Raw genomic sequence first — 18,485 nt, forward strand, 5'->3', positions numbered from 1 at the left:
GCGCGTCGCTGCGAATCGTACTATTTATTCATACGACAATTTACGAAGAGAGCGAGTAGAGAGATCGATGTTTAAACGAGAGCCTCGAAGTTTGCCGCAGCTTGCTCGCGAGAAACTGGTCCCCCCTTAGATAAGTCAGAGAATTGGAGAGCATGACCGAGAGCCTAACGCAGCGTTTTGCGTCCCGTGCAACGAATCTTTGATCCTTTATACAGCGGCGAATCGGTGCGCGAAAACGACGAATAAGAAACAGAGAGCCTAATACGTTTTGCGTTTTACCGTGGTTAAAAGTTTATTGTACGCGAGCCGCGCGCGTGTACCTGCCCGAGGAGAGCGAGCGAGCGAGCGAGCGAACGAGTGAGCGAGAGAAACGAAACACATGTGCCAATGAATCAAGCCTCGAGTCGCGTGGTGAGGAAAGAGACAGAGAGCGAATTCGTGAGAGTGTCTTTTGCGTGTACGCGCGATTTTATCGGGATCGAAGGGGGAGAAAAATGTGCGTAGGAAAATCGTCGAGCGCGTTCCTCGGCAACGTGAACATATCAAGGCGTATGGAGAAAAGCCAGCGAGAGAGAGAAAGAGAGAATCGAATGCTCGGACAACGAGGAGCCGAGGGACGAGATCTGTTCCGGCGATTGATAGATATCTCCTTCCGGACGATCGCGGCGACGAATCGTTTCGAGGCTCTGCGACGGATGGTCTGTAGGCTCGTTGGAGGAGCCGCGTTCGCTGATTTTAAAGACTGCGCTCCCTGGTCCCAATTAGGCCTCCGGAGACACCCGTGTCGAAGGACGAGCGACGCTTCGTCCGGAGCTCGAGCGGCAGAGCGATCGAAGAGCCTTCCGAGCGAGTCCGCCGGGCCACGGGCAATTTTTATTCTTAATTTAACGAATTACGATATAGAAATATAGTTGGCGGGGTTCCGAGACTCCGATCGATCCCCAGATGGAACCCGACATTTTCGGCCTACAAAGCGCGCAAACGGCTAAACGGAAACCGAAAGTGGAAATCAATCGAGACTATGGTGTTCCATTTAAATATCGATCGATCGGCGTCGAGGCCCCTCGATTAGAAGATTCGTACTCGAAGTCGTTCCGTTCGCGTTCGGATAATTCGATGAACGGTCCTGGAGGCTCGAGATGGTCGCGCGGCCGTGCGGAAAAAACGGATGCGACAAAGGCCACGCGGCGACCACGGGCACTCCGTGTTGAATAGGAGGAACGAGGAGGAACCCGGAGAAGCTGCCGGATCAGTAAACGAAAGCGAGAGAGCGAGAGAGAGAGAGAGAAAGGAAAGAGAAAAGACGGCGACGATTTAAGAAGCAATAAGCGAATACACGCAAATGCAGATTTTTATATAGAGAATGTTAACAAATTTCAGAAAGATATTAATTATCGATAGCGCTATCTTCCTAAATGTTCGTATTAAAATGAAAAGTGGGAAAAACGTTCACGAGAGGGTGAGGTGTACAGCGTGCGAGAGAGGGTGGATGCCGCGAGCAACGCGATACGCGACGCTACGACGTGTATGGCACATATTCCCAGCCCCCGAACGAGTAGAACCGCGTCCGAAAGCGAAGCGAACCCGTCGACGGCCGAATCAAACGAAAACGATAAAAGCGAGAGAAAAAAAGAGGGGGAGGCGCGCGTGTAGCTTTCGTTTTGCTCGGCCGGGGGGGAAAACGGCCGCCAGCAAACGCCCGCCAAAAAAACCAACGGAAAAGGTTTTCAAGAAACTCTTTCAAAGCTGTAACTATTTGTGTCTAGCGACGAAACCTGCGAGTGCGACCTGAAGTTTTGAGAATGTCGATAGTTTCAGCGGATTTAATATTTAGATTTCATAGATCTCTATCGATATTACACACGATCGTAGGCACGAAAACGAGCAGATGATAATTAGTTAGAGCGTAAAGGATATCTTATTAGTGAGAGACCTTTTCGATTTTTCACTTTTTAAGTCTTTCGAGTCTCGAATCGGCCCGAGGAACACGGGCCGAGAAACCCACCCCCGCCATTCTTCTTCTCCCGTCCCTATCTATACTAATCGCCACTCTAATTTCCCACATCATCTCCTTCTTCTTCTTCTACTACGTACTACTTCTTCTTGTTATTCGTCCCTCCACTTGTTCTACTGCCGGCCGCCCTACACTTTCAAAGCTTTTGATCGTACTTCGTGTCGGTGTATTTACGTTGTCTCTTTCTCTCTTCCTCTCCCTCTCCTTCTCCCTGTCCGACGACGAGACACGCGAGGAGAGCCCTTTTGATTTTCCCAGAGACGGGGATCCGCGAGATTTCGAGAAGGAAGAGCGATAGAAAAATAGAGATGTATCCAGTAACGTAAATCAAAATTCTTCTCGGTCGTTGCGCGAGAACGAGCTTCTCAGCGTTTGCTTCCTTGTCAACGTCGGCCCTCCGCCATCGTTGCCTCTGTGTCCCATTGGTTCGCTTGTCTAACCAACCTCCACTATTTTCTTGTTTGTTTTGTTTCATTATTATCGTTACTGTTAGTTGCAGCATTTCTCGTGTCTAACAATCGGCAGCTATTTTGCCCAAAACGAAACCTGAGAAACCAACGCCGACCACCCTCAGCCTCACCCCCTTTACCCCTCTCTTTTTTTGTTTTTACTTAATACCTTTTTACTCGGTTAACACTTGTTTCTGTACTACTATTTATTAAAAGCAAAGAAAGCCTTATTTATTTTTTAGAGATCTGACTAAATTAAAGCGAACGTGTTCGAATTGTCGTAGGTTTATCTATTTACCTTTGCCAGAATCGTGCGAAAGGGGACGAGAGAAGGAAAGAAAGAAAGAGAAGGAAAGAGAAATCGAGAGAAAAGAAAGTAAAGAGAGAGAGAGAGAGAGAGAGAGAGAGAGAGAGAGAACACGCAGTTATTTCCTTACCGCGGAGGTTTTTTCGAGAAGCTCGGTCCCGATTGTAAAAAACAGAAAAGAAAAAGTCGTGAAAACCTTGGAAAAAGAAAACCGATGAGCAGCTAACACACACGGCATCATAGAAATACGATTCGTCGAGTCTCCGAGCAGCTAAACGTTCTTTATCGATTAGTTAAGCGATTTTCATTTGTTTCTTTTTCTTCTCGACGAGCGACCTACGTGGCGCGTCTCGTGTTTCATTCTCCCTCCGATTATATTTTTCTTTTCGTATTCCGTTTTTCTATTGCCAAACCACACCGGTCTTTTTACAGCGAACTTTATCAATGTACCTGCTTCGAAAACGAACGAAAAAAAGCATACGAGAGAAAGAAGTTTTATCGAAAAAAATAGTAACGAAAAAAAAACACGACAAAGAGAAACGTGAAAAATGTAAAAGTAAACGAGAACTGTTATAATATCGAGAAATTCGCGAGAAGACAAAGCACACAGGTACCGTCCCGTATATATTATAAATAGCTCGCATTCATAACTATCACACGTACACGCATCATAATTTATGTATACTCGTCGAACTGAGTTTTCACAAGCAGATTGGTTCAGCGAAATCGCCACCGTGTGTCCTCGATTCATTGTAAGAAAAGTATGTGCGAAAACGAAAAAAAATAAATAAAATGAAAAAGACAATGCGACAAAGCGCAACAGATGCAATAAGAGAGTTAATGTCGACAAATTTTGGAATGTGTCTAAAAACATTTTTCCTATGGTGTTGTCAAGACGATGTTGAATGTAAATAAGATATAATAAATAATATACCTTATACGATGTAATGTGAAAATTGTTCTCATTCTTAATACATACTACTTGCAATGCTCGACAGCATTGACTACAATGATTAAAGTAGAGGTAGCAACAAGATAAAAGTATTAACTAATTAAACTAACTTTTGACGGCCCCTATCCATAAAATATCATTACGGGCATAGAAGAAACAATTACCCTTTGTAAAAATTGTTAATAACTAATTACATACGAGCCCGATCTATACAAAATTGCTACTGGATTGTTGCTAGAGGTCGATTCCAGCTTCTTCGACCATAAATCTACACAAATTATGTCTAGAGAGTGAGAAAATAATTTATTATTAAGATGGTGTCAATATTTTCAAGCCACTTCTGGGCAGAGGTCCGGAAAATTGTAAATAACTATTTAACAACTAACAAAATCTAATCAAAAACTGTATAGGAAAGTAGCAGGAGGTTCCACCTCGTATTCTCCAATAGCTAAAGTTTATAAATTGTTGCTGTGAAACGAGTAATTAATTAATCATAGATTGATTTGATAGAGAAATGAGAGCAGTCTATATCTGTCCTTCTCGCTCTCCGTCATTTATATAAGTCTGTCCTTGTCGGGAACTCGGATACCTCCTTGCTTAGCATGTGCGCCTAGTACTTACCAGGAGTTCGAATCTTACCAGGAGATTCGAAGCGTCGCAAACAAGGAGGTGGCACGAGCGACCTCTTCTGTCCTTGTCTTACACATGGGGAAGATAGGGAAAATTAGTTCGCAATTCCGCCGCCCGCATGGCAGCACTATCGCCCCAATATGATTTGTCTACCAGTTTCAGCGTTTTACCACGGATGGCGCCACCTCCGAAATGAATAAGCGTCAATGCACAATTAATTCTTGCCGCAATTCTCATGCGTTCTGACGACCAGAACGGCAAACATTATCTGCGCATGCATCACTTGCACGTCATTGGTCATTATGAACATATAAAATTGTTGCTTGCATCTGTAATCATTAACACACTCCGAATGGATGATCTCAAGCATGAGATCATCGACTAATTGTTCTTATAATAAGACGCATAACGCTCGAAAAGTCCGTTGTCACTGCTGTCTTCGGGTGTTTGTTTATTATGACTGTGACACTGCTTCGTCGACCTGTATCCGAGGCTGTTGTAACGAACCCGCTTTTTAATCCACTTTCCGCGTCAAATACAACACATCCGAGCAACTTCTTCCGGGAAATGGTTCATCAAGCTTTACATAAGATAGTGATACGATAGAGTCCAGCGAAATCCGTTGCTGTCGTTGCTTAACGGATAACCTAAAACCTAGCGGCAGCCATGGCTTGGCTAGGAAACATCGCTAGCAATGTGTTCTGGAACATTATGAATCCGGATGTACAGCCGAATCTAGTCCAAGAAGTCAAATCAGAACAATACAGCAATCGACATATTCTCTGTCGTGAAGATGCCATCATGCTTTACGGTGTGTCAGGCAAAAATGAAAAATATGATATCGTGCTTCACAGACCTTGCACGGAAACGTTGCACCAAGCGTACAGGTATTTACGCTATTCTCTCATCATTTATCTCAGGGAGTTCCAACTTGTTCCCCTCCGAAATCTGTAAGGTATTACGTCTAGCCATAGAGTTAGTGGACGCACAGTGTCAAGGGAACAGGGACGAAGTTCTATGGCAATGATGAAGTCTAAGAGTGGAGGAAGAACATGAGCGGAGAAAGAGTCGCGTGTAGCTTGCAGGATACAAGTTGGAGCTCCCTGATTTATCCCAGCGAGTTCTAATTTGTTCTTCTCCGAGAAGCGCAAGGTTCGCACCATTACTCGATCCTCTTGCCACCATTATGTACAGCTGTAGGGCTGGAAAGGTGATCGCAAGCTACAAGTTGGAACTCCCTGATTTACCCAACAAGCGCGCATAGCTTTACATCCAATCGATGTAACCTTTCAGTCTTTACCGGTCGGAGAACAGAGAAGAAGCAGAGCAGCAGTTCATTATATACAAAGACAAGGTTCCAGTGCTAGCTCAGATTTGCAGAGAGGTAACTAACTCCTTACGCAAGAGTGATTTTCCTATAAAAATACTTACCACTAATTATTACTGTTTCCTCTTCAGCTATGCACCGTGAGCAAGATTCAAAAACTATGCGACACAGTGTCAGAACACCCAACCTGGACCTTGGCGCATCTAGCAGCCCACTTTGCTCTGTACAACGCGTTTTCTCATGCAGTGGTGAACAGCGAATTAAACAGCGGAGACATAGAATCCGGAGAGTCTCCGTTGCAGGTAGCAGTGAAGACGAACAATCTGCGTACGGTTCAGATGCTGATAGAAGCGAAGAGTTCTTTAGAGCACCTAGACCACAATGCCAATACCGTGTACCACTTTGCAGCTACCTCTACCAAAGAAATAATTTTAGCCCTCGGTGGACATCTTCCTTCCAGCCTGAACGCTCGTAACAGCAACGGTCACACGCCGATGCACGTCGCCTGTTTGAACAACAAACCGGAATGCGTGAAAGCTTTGCTGTTGATCGGCGCGGACGTGAACATTCCGGCGTCCGACGGGCAACCTTCCAGTCCAGGATACGTGGGCGACCTGCTGCACAGCAAGCCTAACGTTCTCCACGCCGAGGATATGAAGTTCGGTGGTACGCCGCTGCACTGGTCCCAAAGCAGAGAGGTGATCAACGCCCTGATCGAAACGCACTGCGACATCGACGCTCTGAATTTCGACGGTAGGACCGCGCTGCACATAATGGCGATGAGGAAACGACTGTCCTGCGTGGTGGCTCTGCTGAGCCACATGGCGTCCGTGAACATCGTCGACAAGGATGGCAACACGCCGTTGCACCTTGCGGTCTGCGAAGGCACGCAGGCGATCGTCCAGATGCTGATTGGGTTTGGAGCGGACATCAACGCTAGAAACTGGAAGTCGGAAACGCCGAGACACCGTGTCAACGTGGAGAGCAACGAGGGTCAGAGGATTCTGTATCTCCTGGACGCGGTTGGAGCCGCGCGCTGCGTGCCGGAAATGATCAACTGCAGCCTGGGCTGCAAGTACAACGAAAACTTCAACGGCCTGGCGCCGGCACAGCCTCCCACGGCGATCCCGAGAACGGTTCTGGATCAGATGCTGCACATCAACGGTATGGACAAGATGTCCTCGAAGGACAACCCTCGTATCGAAGGCGGTCGATTGCTCTGCCTAGACGGCGGTGGAATCCGCGGACTGATTCTCGTTCAAGCCCTTCTGGAGATCGAGTCGATCCTTCAGAAACCCATCGTGAAGTGCTTCGACTGGCTCGCTGGCACCTCGACGGGTGGTATTTTAGCTCTAGGCTTAGCTATCGGGAAGTCCTTGCGCGAGTGTCAGGCTCTGTACTTCCGGATCAAGGAGGAAGCATTCGTCGGTAGTCGGCCTTACAACAGCGAGGCCCTGGAGAAGGTGTTGAAAGATTGTCTGGGTGAGCATACGGTCATGGCAGACATCAAAGGTCCCAAAGTGATGATCACCGGAGTTGTAGCCGAGAAGAGACCCGTCGAACTTCATCTGTTCCGGAATTACGACTCGCCGAGCGCGCTTCTGAACGTTCAGGGAAGTTCCACGGCTATTACGGCGAAGCCGCCGAACGAGCAGCTGATATGGCACGCGGCTAGAGCCACCGGCGCCGCGCCATCTTACTTCCGGGAGTTCTGCAAATTCCTCGACGGTGGTTTGATCGCGAATAATCCGACCTTGGACGCGATGACCGAGATCAACGAGTACAATCTTGCTCTGAGAGCGATGGGACGGCAAGATATTCCTCTGTCGTTGGTCGTGTCACTTGGAACAGGACTAATCCCTACTAGCCCGCTGCATGGAATCGACGTTTTTCGACCGGAATCCCTATGGGGCACGGCGAAATTCGCCATGGGAATCTCAACTCTTGCCGAGCTGCTGGTAGACCAGGCTACGGCCAGCGACGGCAGGGTCGTCGATCGGGCCAGGAACTGGTGCTCCATGATCGGAGTACCGTATTATAGATTCAACCCGCAGCTCTCGCAGGACATCGCCATGGATGAGAAGAGCGACGAGGTCCTGGCCGATATGATCTGGATCGCGAAAGCATCCATGCACGCGAATAGGGATCAAATCAAGGAGCTTGCCGTTGTGATAAACCGTGACTGTTAATCGATAGAATCAGGGACGCGGCACAATTCGTCCGTTTCCGTTAGATCAGAGGTCGGCAGGAAGCAGGAAGAGGTCCGTTTCCTTTTTCTCGGGCCACCTCAGGCCCGTATAAATAGCTTTCCACATTACCGATGAGGAACTATTGTCAATGCGCTTTTTCTTTTGTCAATGGTAACCGTTGTAAGCCTCTTCGACTATGTCGCATGATAATTTCTGAAGATAAATTTGTAGAATAGTAATTAACTTCATTTTCGCGTAGTTTAGACGTGCTTGGTAAATTCTAAATGGCGAACGAAAGGCTGAAGGCCCGAGGTGGCTCGAGAACTAGGACCGTCACGAGAACATCGGTCGAAACGAATACTTCTTGGCCGACCTCTGCGTTAGATCGATGTTGCACGCCTTAGATACGATTGCCCCGCGTCCAATTCTGCCCGTGCCTCAATATAGATCATTAATCGTTTGTTTGCGTGTAGACGCGTCGCTGTCAAGTCCGATCATTTAGCTCCGTGATTGCGCATAATTCTTTTTAGTTGAATTTTTCCCTTTTTTCTTTTCTATCCTCTTCTGCGGCGCGTACTCAACGATCACGAGCACAGTTCGGAGGAAGATGACCGACGCACGCGCGCGCGATAGAATGTACTATACACCGTGTAGAAATTCCTCGTGGTCAGATGGAATGAAGCGAGTATATTTAAATATTTATTTCTTTATTTATTTGCAAAGTGTCACGTCAGATAATAAATAGCAAAGAACAGAAAGAAACATGAAGCGATCTAACGAATCTATCCGAGACCCCACACTTTTTCCTCGATCATCTCGACATTCTTGGTACTTCAACAGGTTATTGTTTAAACAAAACGTTCCGAGCGACGCGGTTACTCTTCAAGCGAGCAGTACTTTGTTCTAGCTGCGTTGATTCCTAGCACTGTATACAGTTTTCTGAAGTAATCCAAAAATCTTGTGCCGAAAGGAGAAATAAAAGCATGTTGTGTGCAAATTCCTATTTTCGTAACTCCGTTCTATGACTACTAATGCGAGGAAAGTTACTTCCACGCGCGTTCTTCTATTGTAGAGGAGATAGAATTTTACTGAAATTTTCGTTGATCCTTCGAAGTTTGTATAACAAAGATCTGTAAATAAATTTCTGATTTCCTTCGTTACATTCCCGCAAGAAATTCTCAAGCCTAATAAATATTTCTTACCTGAATTGCAACAAACTAGAGTTACATATATTTTAACACTAAACCTAGCACAACCGGTCAAATTACCGGTTATATATTTTTCGTCTTACAATCATTGAAATTATGAAATCGCTTGCACGGGAATTCTTTATCCAAGCACACATTGTAATAAAAATTGCACAAAATCTGAATAAATGGAGCATTGTGATTTTTGTAAGCTAAAATATTTCGCTTTTAGCGGTCGGCAGGTTTAGTGTTAAATTACACCTACAGTCATCGGCAATAATAAGTGGACATCCTTAAAAATCGCATAACTTTTTAGAAATTGGTCCAACGGACTTGAATTTTTTTAAGATGTTAGACCGGCTAGTTCGCTAGAGAATGAGGAAACAAAAATTTATTACGATTGCAATTGGTAGGAATTATACAAAATTTTAAAAAATGATGTTTCGTCAACTTTTTTATCTGGGCCTGTAACGATAATTTAAAAAATGCGTTTTATAGATTTCGGTAACTTATATGCATACTGAAAATTTCATCGAAATCGGTCAACATTGCAATGAGCTACAAACGTTTTAAATTGTAAAGTAAATAAAAAACTTTACAACAAGGCTGACACACAACGACATGCGCAGAACAAGTACCTTCGATATTTGGAGCCAAGTATACTAATTTTTGTCAGAAACGCATCAAATCCGCAGTCCACTGGTAACAGCTCACCAGAAACGAGCCTGACACGCGTTTCGATCGGATACGCGTTATTTCAACAAACCCGTGACCTCGGAGGATGTTCGAGGATCTACCGGGGGCCCATGTAATAGGGTGGCTGGGTCATGGACGCAGAGATGTATGGGTAAAAGGAGTGGCTGGAGACGGGCTGGGTTTGGTAGTCGTTTTCCTCGTGCATCGCGTACCCCTCGGGAGCGGAGTAATACTGACTGTGCACGCACGCGTACGATTTGCTGGGGTTAGTGACGTCTGCGGGGTACTTGAGCGTGTCGGGGTACTTGGGTAGATCGTAGGGTTTCGGCTGCAGCTCGGAGTACTTGGGCACCGGCTCGTGGTACTTCGCGGTGGCCACCTCGTGGTACTTGACTGCCTCGTAGCACTTCGTGTTCGGCTCGTACGGTTTGCTCTCGTGGTCGACGGTGTATTTATTCGGATCGCCGGGCCAGGATGACCTGGACAGGTCGTAAGTGGCCTTGGTCTCGTGGTAGGTCGGTCTGTCGTACGTCTTCAAGCCGGTGTCTGGGTACAGGCGTGGATACGTGCAGTCGGACGAGCTGGTGGAGTCTATCGAAGTGCCTGGAGAAGACAACGGACCTCGATGGTGCATCACGATCCCCATCTGCTCCTCCGGCTTCGGTTTCCTCCGACGCGGCTGGTACTGCAATCGTCAACAACAATCTTGACTACAAAGCAGACCAAGCGGAATATCGCGAATAGTACGCTGATCTCAAAATAAAAATGTTCTGCATCGCAGATGGAAACCAGATACACGTTTAATATTGAGAATAAAGAAATCTTTGTTCTTCGATCATCTTAATTTTTCTCCTATCACCGCCCGCTCTAGCGGTTACATCGCCCCGGACAAAAAGACAAATTGCAGACCCTTGAGAATATATATATATCTTTTTTATTTCCAATAAAAATCAAATCATTCTATTTAAATTTTAATGAAAGCATATATTTAGAAAGAAACATACAGTAGCGGACAAAAGTTTAAGATCGCTCTAAAGAAGACGATAACTTTTTTAATATTGTACTACACGATTTGAACTTTTTTGGGAAGCTAGAGCAATTAGTTTACTAAAGGATGTGAAAAGAAATTTTTTTAAAAATTGCAATTGATCGGAATTGTTGAAAAAATAGTAAAAGTTGAATGTTTAACTTTTCACACATCAATATTTTTCTCATACTCACAGCCAAAATGGCGCCCCGGACAAATGTCCATGTTGAAGGATATGATTGGAGTGGAGTTCTTTTTTATTAATTAAAAGACGCACAATCGCGTATAATTACCTTGTAATGCGGGTGCTGTTTCTTGTGCGCGTTCCTCAGCCTCTCAGCCTCCTCCACGAACGGCTGCTTCTCCCCGTCGCTTAGAATTCTGCCGGACCACACGTTGTCAATACTCCCGTAATCCGTAATCGAATCTGTACTATCAACTATGACGATAAAACACTACCTCCAGAGTTTGCCGAGGCTCTTCGACAACTCCGCGTTGTGCAATTGCGGGTGCTGGTCCGCCAGCCTGCGTCTAGCTGCTTGTGCCCACACCATAAACGCGTTCATGGGACGCTTCACGTGAGCGCTCCTTCGACCCCCTGCCCGAGACGTCACCGGAAGCAACGTCCAGTCGTAGCCTGTGAAACAAATCGTTAAGAAGATTGTTTTAGAACCTGATCCCAGGCTGCGTGCATCGATTCCACGTTGACTAGGGTACGAAAAGAAACTCGGAAACCTGGGCTACGTTTACCGGAAGTCGGTCGACTTATCTTCCCGCGGAACTGTAAAGGAATGGCAGATAAAACGACACCTGTATCCTTCGGTGACCGTTTGAGAAGGATAACGCCGCGAGCAGGACGCGTTTATCTAACTTCTTTGTCGTCTTCTTCGCGATCTACGAGTCGCGAGCGGAGTTCCTCGAGCACGGTGGTCTTTATCGACGGATCTTAGACGAGCATCGAGAGACTAATTATTATTGCCGACTTCCTCTCCGTCCCACTAAACAGACCTCCGCTTCGAGAGAGATTATTCGGGTCGCGAAAGTTTTCTATTCGAGAAAGTCTCGTCTCCGTTCATCGATCTGACGCTGTTCGAAGAGCAGCTTCGATCCCGAATCGAATATAAGCAAATCGAGGATAGCGACGCACAGTGAGAAGGATCGAGAAATTTAGTGACATTTCACGAAAAAGTCGACATTCTCATATCGATTTCTAATAAATTTGTATTGCTTCCTAAATCTCCATCAACGTCGAAGCTGAAAAAATTAATGTTTGTCCACAAAAACTATAGTTAATTTAAATTCACAAAGATAGACATTCGGGATGCAGTGTTTTCCTGCGAAAAATTGCTTCTTTTCATCGAGGGGTGTCCTGATTACCCTATTTAATATTTCTTCTGCCTCATTTGTGTAAATGATAAACAGTTCTTTGGGGTAACAATTAACGGTGTTAGTTGAGGATGTCTGCTCGCAATGTATTAAAAATTAATAATTAATGAAATGAATAAAATCTATATACTTTCCTAGCATTTGCAAGGTATATCTTTTAATCGACTTAATTGGACCTCTTCGGACAAATTAGATCATTTTCATTAGACCTTCCTCTACATTCATTATTTTCTTAGTGGAAATTTCATCCCGATATCTCTTATGGTTTAAGAGTTATAACTAGACTGCGGATTTTATGCATTTATGACAAAAATGAGTATGTACAATTTAAAACAGTGGACGTGTTAAAAATATTTAAGGGCATCAATGCATTAGTTTCAGTTTGATAGGATATTTAAAAGAAGAATACAATTTTTATTTGGCTCCTGTGTCCTGGAATCAATGCAAACATTTTTCATTTGGCTCCTGTGTCCTGGAATCAATGCAGATATTTTTTATTTTGCTCCTGTGTCCTGGAATCAATGCAAACATTTTTTATTTTGCATAAAGATCCGCAATCTAGTTATAACAAAATGTCACTAAATTTCTCGATCCAGCCCACTGAACGACGAGGTGAACATAACACTTCACAATTCAGAAGAGTAGAAGCATATTCTCGAACAAACTGTTCGAAACGATCAGCGATCGCACGGGCTTTCGGAGTCGCACCTCGCAGCTTCGTTCTCTCGAATATTTCGCGTGCTTGGAAGTAAAAACTGGCCCAGAAACGATGTGTTTCGTCGTGGGAAACGAGTTCGCGGTGACGCCGAGTAATAAACTTGCTGCTCCTTAAAACGAATCCAGCATATAAATCTATTTTATGTGCGTCCCTCGGTGAAGTCGTCGGTTATTCCGAGGATCGGTACAAAAAATCGAGGAAGAGACCGTAGATCGTACCGAAGTGTGCGTAGGTCTTCTGCTTCCAATTGTCGCATCGGTGATCGTTAAGAAAGAGGGAAGGACCCGGGTGCACGTGGGTCGAAATGTCACCAAGGAGCTCCTCTCGTACTCCGAACGAGGACCCGGTGGATTTCGGTAGTAGCTAATTACCACAGGGACACGGTTCAACGACGCGGTCCCTCTGTCGGCTCGTTTCACGTCCGCTGGAGGTCCTCGCCGATACAACCGACCAGAATATTTTCCGTGGAAACGCGGAAGGGCTCGCACCCTAAAAAGCGACGGGAATAGAAAAAGTTTCGCGCGAAAAGTAGCCGAACCGTGGCGTGATTCGCGGTACAACCCGAAACGGAACGCGCAAAAACGTCCTGCGAAACCTGGTGTCGATTCCTCCCTTCTCGGTTGTCTCGGCGAGACTGATTTCAATCCTTCGCCCTCCAAGCATCCAGTCTGTCCACAAACCTTTTAAGAATGCTTCTAAGAACACGCGAGTAACATCAGTCTTGTAAAATGCGTATCAGAGACGACGGTGACGTATTAATTCGAGCGAAATTAGTCTGGTGCTGTTTCGGTGGTCCATCGGAGAGCAGCCGAGGTGGAAATTGGCCGCGAATTCGCTCGATTTGAGCCAACGATGGACGGGCGCGTGCTAACGACGAATTGATTAATCTAGCGAGATGGGATCGAGTGGACTTGGATACTTTTCCCGTGCGTGAACAGCCGCTCAGGGAAGATCGGGACCGCGGCACACAATAAGGGGTTGTGGCCCGTTGAATGAACCGGTGTGTCTCGGCATCCCGCTCGTCAATGCCGACCTGTCGTCGACTCTTGCTACATTAACTCCTTTACAAAACCGTCCGTTGCCACGGGCCCGTCCGTCTCGTTAACGAGGGGGCACCCGTTCAACGCATCGACACCTTTCGCGGTCGATCAGCGGCTTTCGCCACGTGCCCACATCGATCTGTATCGCCTCCTATCTCCATCTTCCTATCGATCGATCGACGATCCCCGCGCGAATTCCTCGCGAACGAAAACACAGCGGTGATACTCGGCGATCTGTGGATCTCTATCTCGGATCGTATCTTCGTCCGCGTCATCTTAAATAACGCCCAGATCCCGTTGCCCTCTTGGCTCCACCTTCTACCATGTTTCGCTAGGTGCCCTCCCGAGCCGATGTCTCGGATTTAAATTCGTACTAGCATAATTAGCGTCGGTGGCAAACGTTCAGCGGTCTCGCTCTGCTCGCAGCACCTGCCGCTCACTCGAATCTTCCTCGGAATCGTCTTTCCGCGGTCTCCGCGTCTTCTCTCTTTCCCCGCGATGTCCTCCTCCATCATTCTATGCCGCGTTTCCTTCCATCCGTGCCCCTCGGTATCGCGAGGATAAATCTGAGAACGCGCAGCCCACCGAAGCCGGCTTTCAGCGCCAATTAAAGTGTTCCCTCTAAACGACCCGATGAAGACACACCCGCCATGCAGCCCCGCGACCAACGAGACCACGACAGCCGAAAAATACGGCCCCCGATGCTCATGAGCCGTGCACCGCGATCCACGTTTCGCTCGATCGATCCCCATAAGCTTGAAATATCCCGACGTACCGCGAATTCCTCTCAGAACCTGCCTACGGACTTTGATACTTACGCACCGCTGAAACTGACTGCTTTACACGTTAATTCATGGACATAACAAGAATATACAGGGTGGTCCATTTATCTTGAGACGGTCAATTATTACGGAAACCGGCAGGAATGTGAAAGAGCCCGCACGACTCCTTTTAAAGAAGGATTGAAAAATGTGTTGATATGGAAGGACATCATTTTGAACATTTGTTACATTAATTGCTCACAATTTCCGTGTTTTTTGTTACGATTAATAAATTAACTGATAAAGTACGTACTCCTTATTACGCCTATTCACAATTACATGTTGTATGCCATTATGCAAGCTTTGCAACATTTATCATGGTATCGTTAAAAATGGTAAGTTCAGGAAAAAAATGTTTTAAGAATATAATAAAATAAAAAATATTCTCATCTGATCCTTAAAGGGCCATTATGGAAAAATGTGCATAGCGCCATTAAATATGCCCCTTCATATGAGGAATATTTTCTATAAAACATTCTTTCATATTCCTGCTGGTTTCCGTAATAATTGACCGTCTCAAGATAAATGGACCACCCTGTATATCTATTCTAATTTTTAGCCATTTTTTGAATAATTTATACCCAAAGATATGCTGCATAGTTTTTACGTATCCAAGTGCGATTTAATTAAAGCAACCTGACGTATGTCACTTGGCCTCAAAGTCTTTGCCCGGTTTCCATTATTTCAACATTTTCGTGAACAAGTAGCAAAATTGTAGATATTTCTGTTCTTGGATGATCACAGTGTAATTTGAGGTATACAAATAATTGCAAAGTACACCGCTGAATATTGTACAAAAATTTTGGTTATTGGCGCAAGGGTTAAAACACGCGAAAATATTATACTTTCTCGCCTGTGAGCTGTACCTAGGGTTGCCAGATCTTCTACATTTGATATGAGTCTTCTATATTTGAACTTGATCTTTACGTACCTGTAGGAATTTTCAGAAATCATTGTTTGAGTAAAAAAATTTTAAATGTGCTGTGTACCTCTTTTACTTGAACTCCTATATTTTGAGCCTACCTCGTATATACATAATTGCAGTTTTCACTACTTCTTCTATATTTGAATAAAACATTTCTGGCAACTCTAGCTGTGGCGATAATTTCGCAATGAAATTGTAGAAAAGCCTCGCAGTATACAATCCGAGAAAAAAGAAGGAAGCGAAACAATGGTCTTGAAGAATCGTTTGATAGCAAACCTTGCAGGAGCTTGCCAACGACGTCGTCCAACGAGCTTCCGCAGGGTTCTCCGCTCGACGGTCCTGCCTTGGTCTCCGTCGCCGACGACGACACGTTATCGTGGTGCGTCTCCATCTCTTCGAATCCTCTCTCGTTAATCACTTATCTATCGTTCTCCGCATTCGCGACGCGGACAACGAGTCGCCCGTTGTCAAACTCTCCCGGAGATATCCGTCGAAACGATGCAACGAAACAGCCGGGGCCCGATCCTCACGAATTTCGGCGAAACGGCGTCCGAGTTTATCGGCCGGGTTCTTATTATCGCGGATACTCTGCTTCACGTGGATCTTGAACCGGGCATCGTAAAGTATCGGAACGGACGGGGTCGACAATTAGTACCGGGGGTTATCTCGCCGCGTAATTTATCGATGGCTCGACCCTCGTCCTGTCTCGGAATGAAACCGATATATCGGCGTCGCATCGACTTCCGTCACTATCCTCTTCCTACCGCAAATCCTCTTATCTCAGCCGTAGATCCTGAAGACTAGGATTCCGTGCGTTGACAAAACGGCGATAGGAAAGATGTCATTGGAAAGATCCAAGGAATATCAGACTTCCCTCCCCGTGGATCCTTTCAGCTGTAGATTCTGAAGACTGCGGAGTCCATGCGTTTGCAGGCCAACGAGAGGAATCAGAAGGAGAATCCGAGGACTCTGACACGCCTATCGATGACTAGCTTCTATCCCGATTTGCAATCGCCTCGAATCTCAACGGAGTCACTCACTGGATCGTTTGGAAGTTTGAAAGTCCCCGATCGAGATAGATCGTGAAAACCTCCACGAAGCAACTCGCTGGATCGCTTGGAATTTCGCACACTGTCGAAGGACACGGAAATCTATTATTCAGATCCGATGTCTATCGATGACTATCTTCTGTCCCAGGCTTGAGATGTGGAATCTCGATGTAGTAACTCGGCGGATCGTTTAGAACTCGGCTGCCGAATGACGGCGGAGTAACTGGCGCGCACCTTTCGATTCGACGACTGGCGAACAATTAAATCTACGATGCGAGGCTCGACGAGAGAAAGAGAAAGAGGATATCCCCCGAGGCACCGTTCGGAGGAGAGAAGACGCGGCGGCGTGCGCGGATCAAGGAGACTCCGATGGCTGACTGACTGACTGACTAACTAGAGAAGAGAGACACGGACGCGGATCCCGTTGTGTCGTTGTGGAGGTTCGTTCGGGGACCAAGCACACAGGTTGGTCCACGAAAGCGGCAGAAACGGTGAGCACACGTCTGGCACACGCTCGAAACGTTGGATGGCAGATCGCGGAGGCGGTTCCGTGGACCACCTCTGTCCCGGGTGGGGAGTCACCTAGGATCTTCTTCCTTTTCTACTCGGACGACGACCGTTCCCTCGCGCATCCTTGCCTCGTGATCCTGCGACGTTGCTACTCGTTCTTCCTGTTCTCGCCGGCGACTGCGACGTTCAACGACTTCTAAATTAAGTTCTGACCGGTCCGACATGTTCTAGCTGTTCTAACAACTAGCATCCCGTTTAAAAGGCGTTTTACTTGTTACGTAGACGCAGCATTCAGTCCGAGGAATCTGTTGACTATTTTTAAGAAGAGGAAAACATTTTTATTCGGCTCCCGTTCCTTGCAATCGATCCAGACAATTTTTATCCTGCAATTCTATTGCATTTCGCAGAGTCTGCGAGTTCCAGCAATCGCGTGGGATCCTCCCCCACCCTGGGAATTTATTAATTGAGATAGTCCTCAACCAGAGCGGCTCCTCGCATCCTTGCCTCGTGATCCTGCGACGTTCAACGACTTCTAAATTAAGTTCTGACCGGTCCGACATGTTCTAGCTGTTCTAACAACTAGCATCCCGTTTAAAAGGCGTTTTACTTGTTACGTAGACGCAGCATTCAGTCCGAGGAATCTGTTGACTATTTTTAAGAAGAGGAAAACATTTTTATTCGGCTCCCGTTCCTTGCAATCGATCCAGACAATTTTGATCCTGCAATTCTATTGCATTTCGCAGAGTCTGCGAGTTCCAGCAATCGCGTGGGATCCTCCCCAACCCCGGGAATCTATTAATTGAGATAGTCCTCGTCGCGAGCGGCTCCTCGCAGCGATTATATTTGATCCTAGCAAACAGCGAGCGCGATTAGATTGCGCTATCAAAGTCGGGGGCGTGAAGGAATCGGAAAACCAAAGGACCGTGTGTCTCCAGTGACCGTGACGCGTAGGATCCTCGTTCCCGGCCGCTTTATAATTAGCTTCGACAGTCTCGGTGCACGATTTCGCTCGTTCGACGACATCGCGCGGGTGAAAGAAGGCAAGTTGAAGGAGGAGGAGAAGGAAAGTTGGTGCACACCGGAGAAATAGCGCAACAAGAACCGCGTTGGGAGCATAAATCCAAGGGCGAGTGTCGGAGGGCTGCGCACGGATCCCGCTGGTTGACAGCGCCGTCCTTTCTGCCGAGCCTAATTATACAACGAATTTAATGAATGAGCGAGCTAGCAAAGACAGTGGCCCATACATGAGCGTATATAA

The 18,485-nt window shown here is 46.3% G+C and overlaps 2 protein-coding genes across 2 annotated transcripts; one reads left to right on the plus strand and one right to left on the minus strand.

The window, feature by feature from the left end:
* Positions 1–4,616: 4,616 nt before the first annotated feature.
* Positions 4,617–7,892, plus strand: Ipla2-via (calcium-independent phospholipase A2 VIA). Its single transcript, XM_076436519.1, has 3 exons — positions 4,617–5,239; positions 5,646–5,736; positions 5,811–7,892. The coding sequence occupies exons 1-3, from the start codon at positions 5,019–5,021 to the stop codon at positions 7,866–7,868; spliced, it is 2,370 nt and encodes a 789-aa protein (XP_076292634.1). The 5' UTR covers positions 4,617–5,018; the 3' UTR covers positions 7,869–7,892.
* Positions 7,893–9,666: 1,774 nt separating this feature from the next.
* On the minus strand, positions 9,667–18,485 carry LOC143214937 (uncharacterized). Its single transcript, XM_076436532.1, has 4 exons — positions 15,945–18,485; positions 11,238–11,415; positions 11,072–11,159; positions 9,667–10,436 (listed from the first exon to the last, which is right to left on the minus strand). Exons 1-4 carry the CDS (start codon positions 16,057–16,059, stop codon positions 9,849–9,851), a joined length of 969 nt encoding a protein of 322 aa, XP_076292647.1. The 5' UTR covers positions 16,060–18,485; the 3' UTR covers positions 9,667–9,848.

The sequence above is a fragment of the Lasioglossum baleicum genome, chromosome 13 (genome assembly GCF_051020765.1).
Source record: "Lasioglossum baleicum chromosome 13, iyLasBale1, whole genome shotgun sequence".
Lineage (NCBI taxonomy): Eukaryota > Metazoa > Arthropoda > Insecta > Hymenoptera > Halictidae > Lasioglossum > Lasioglossum baleicum.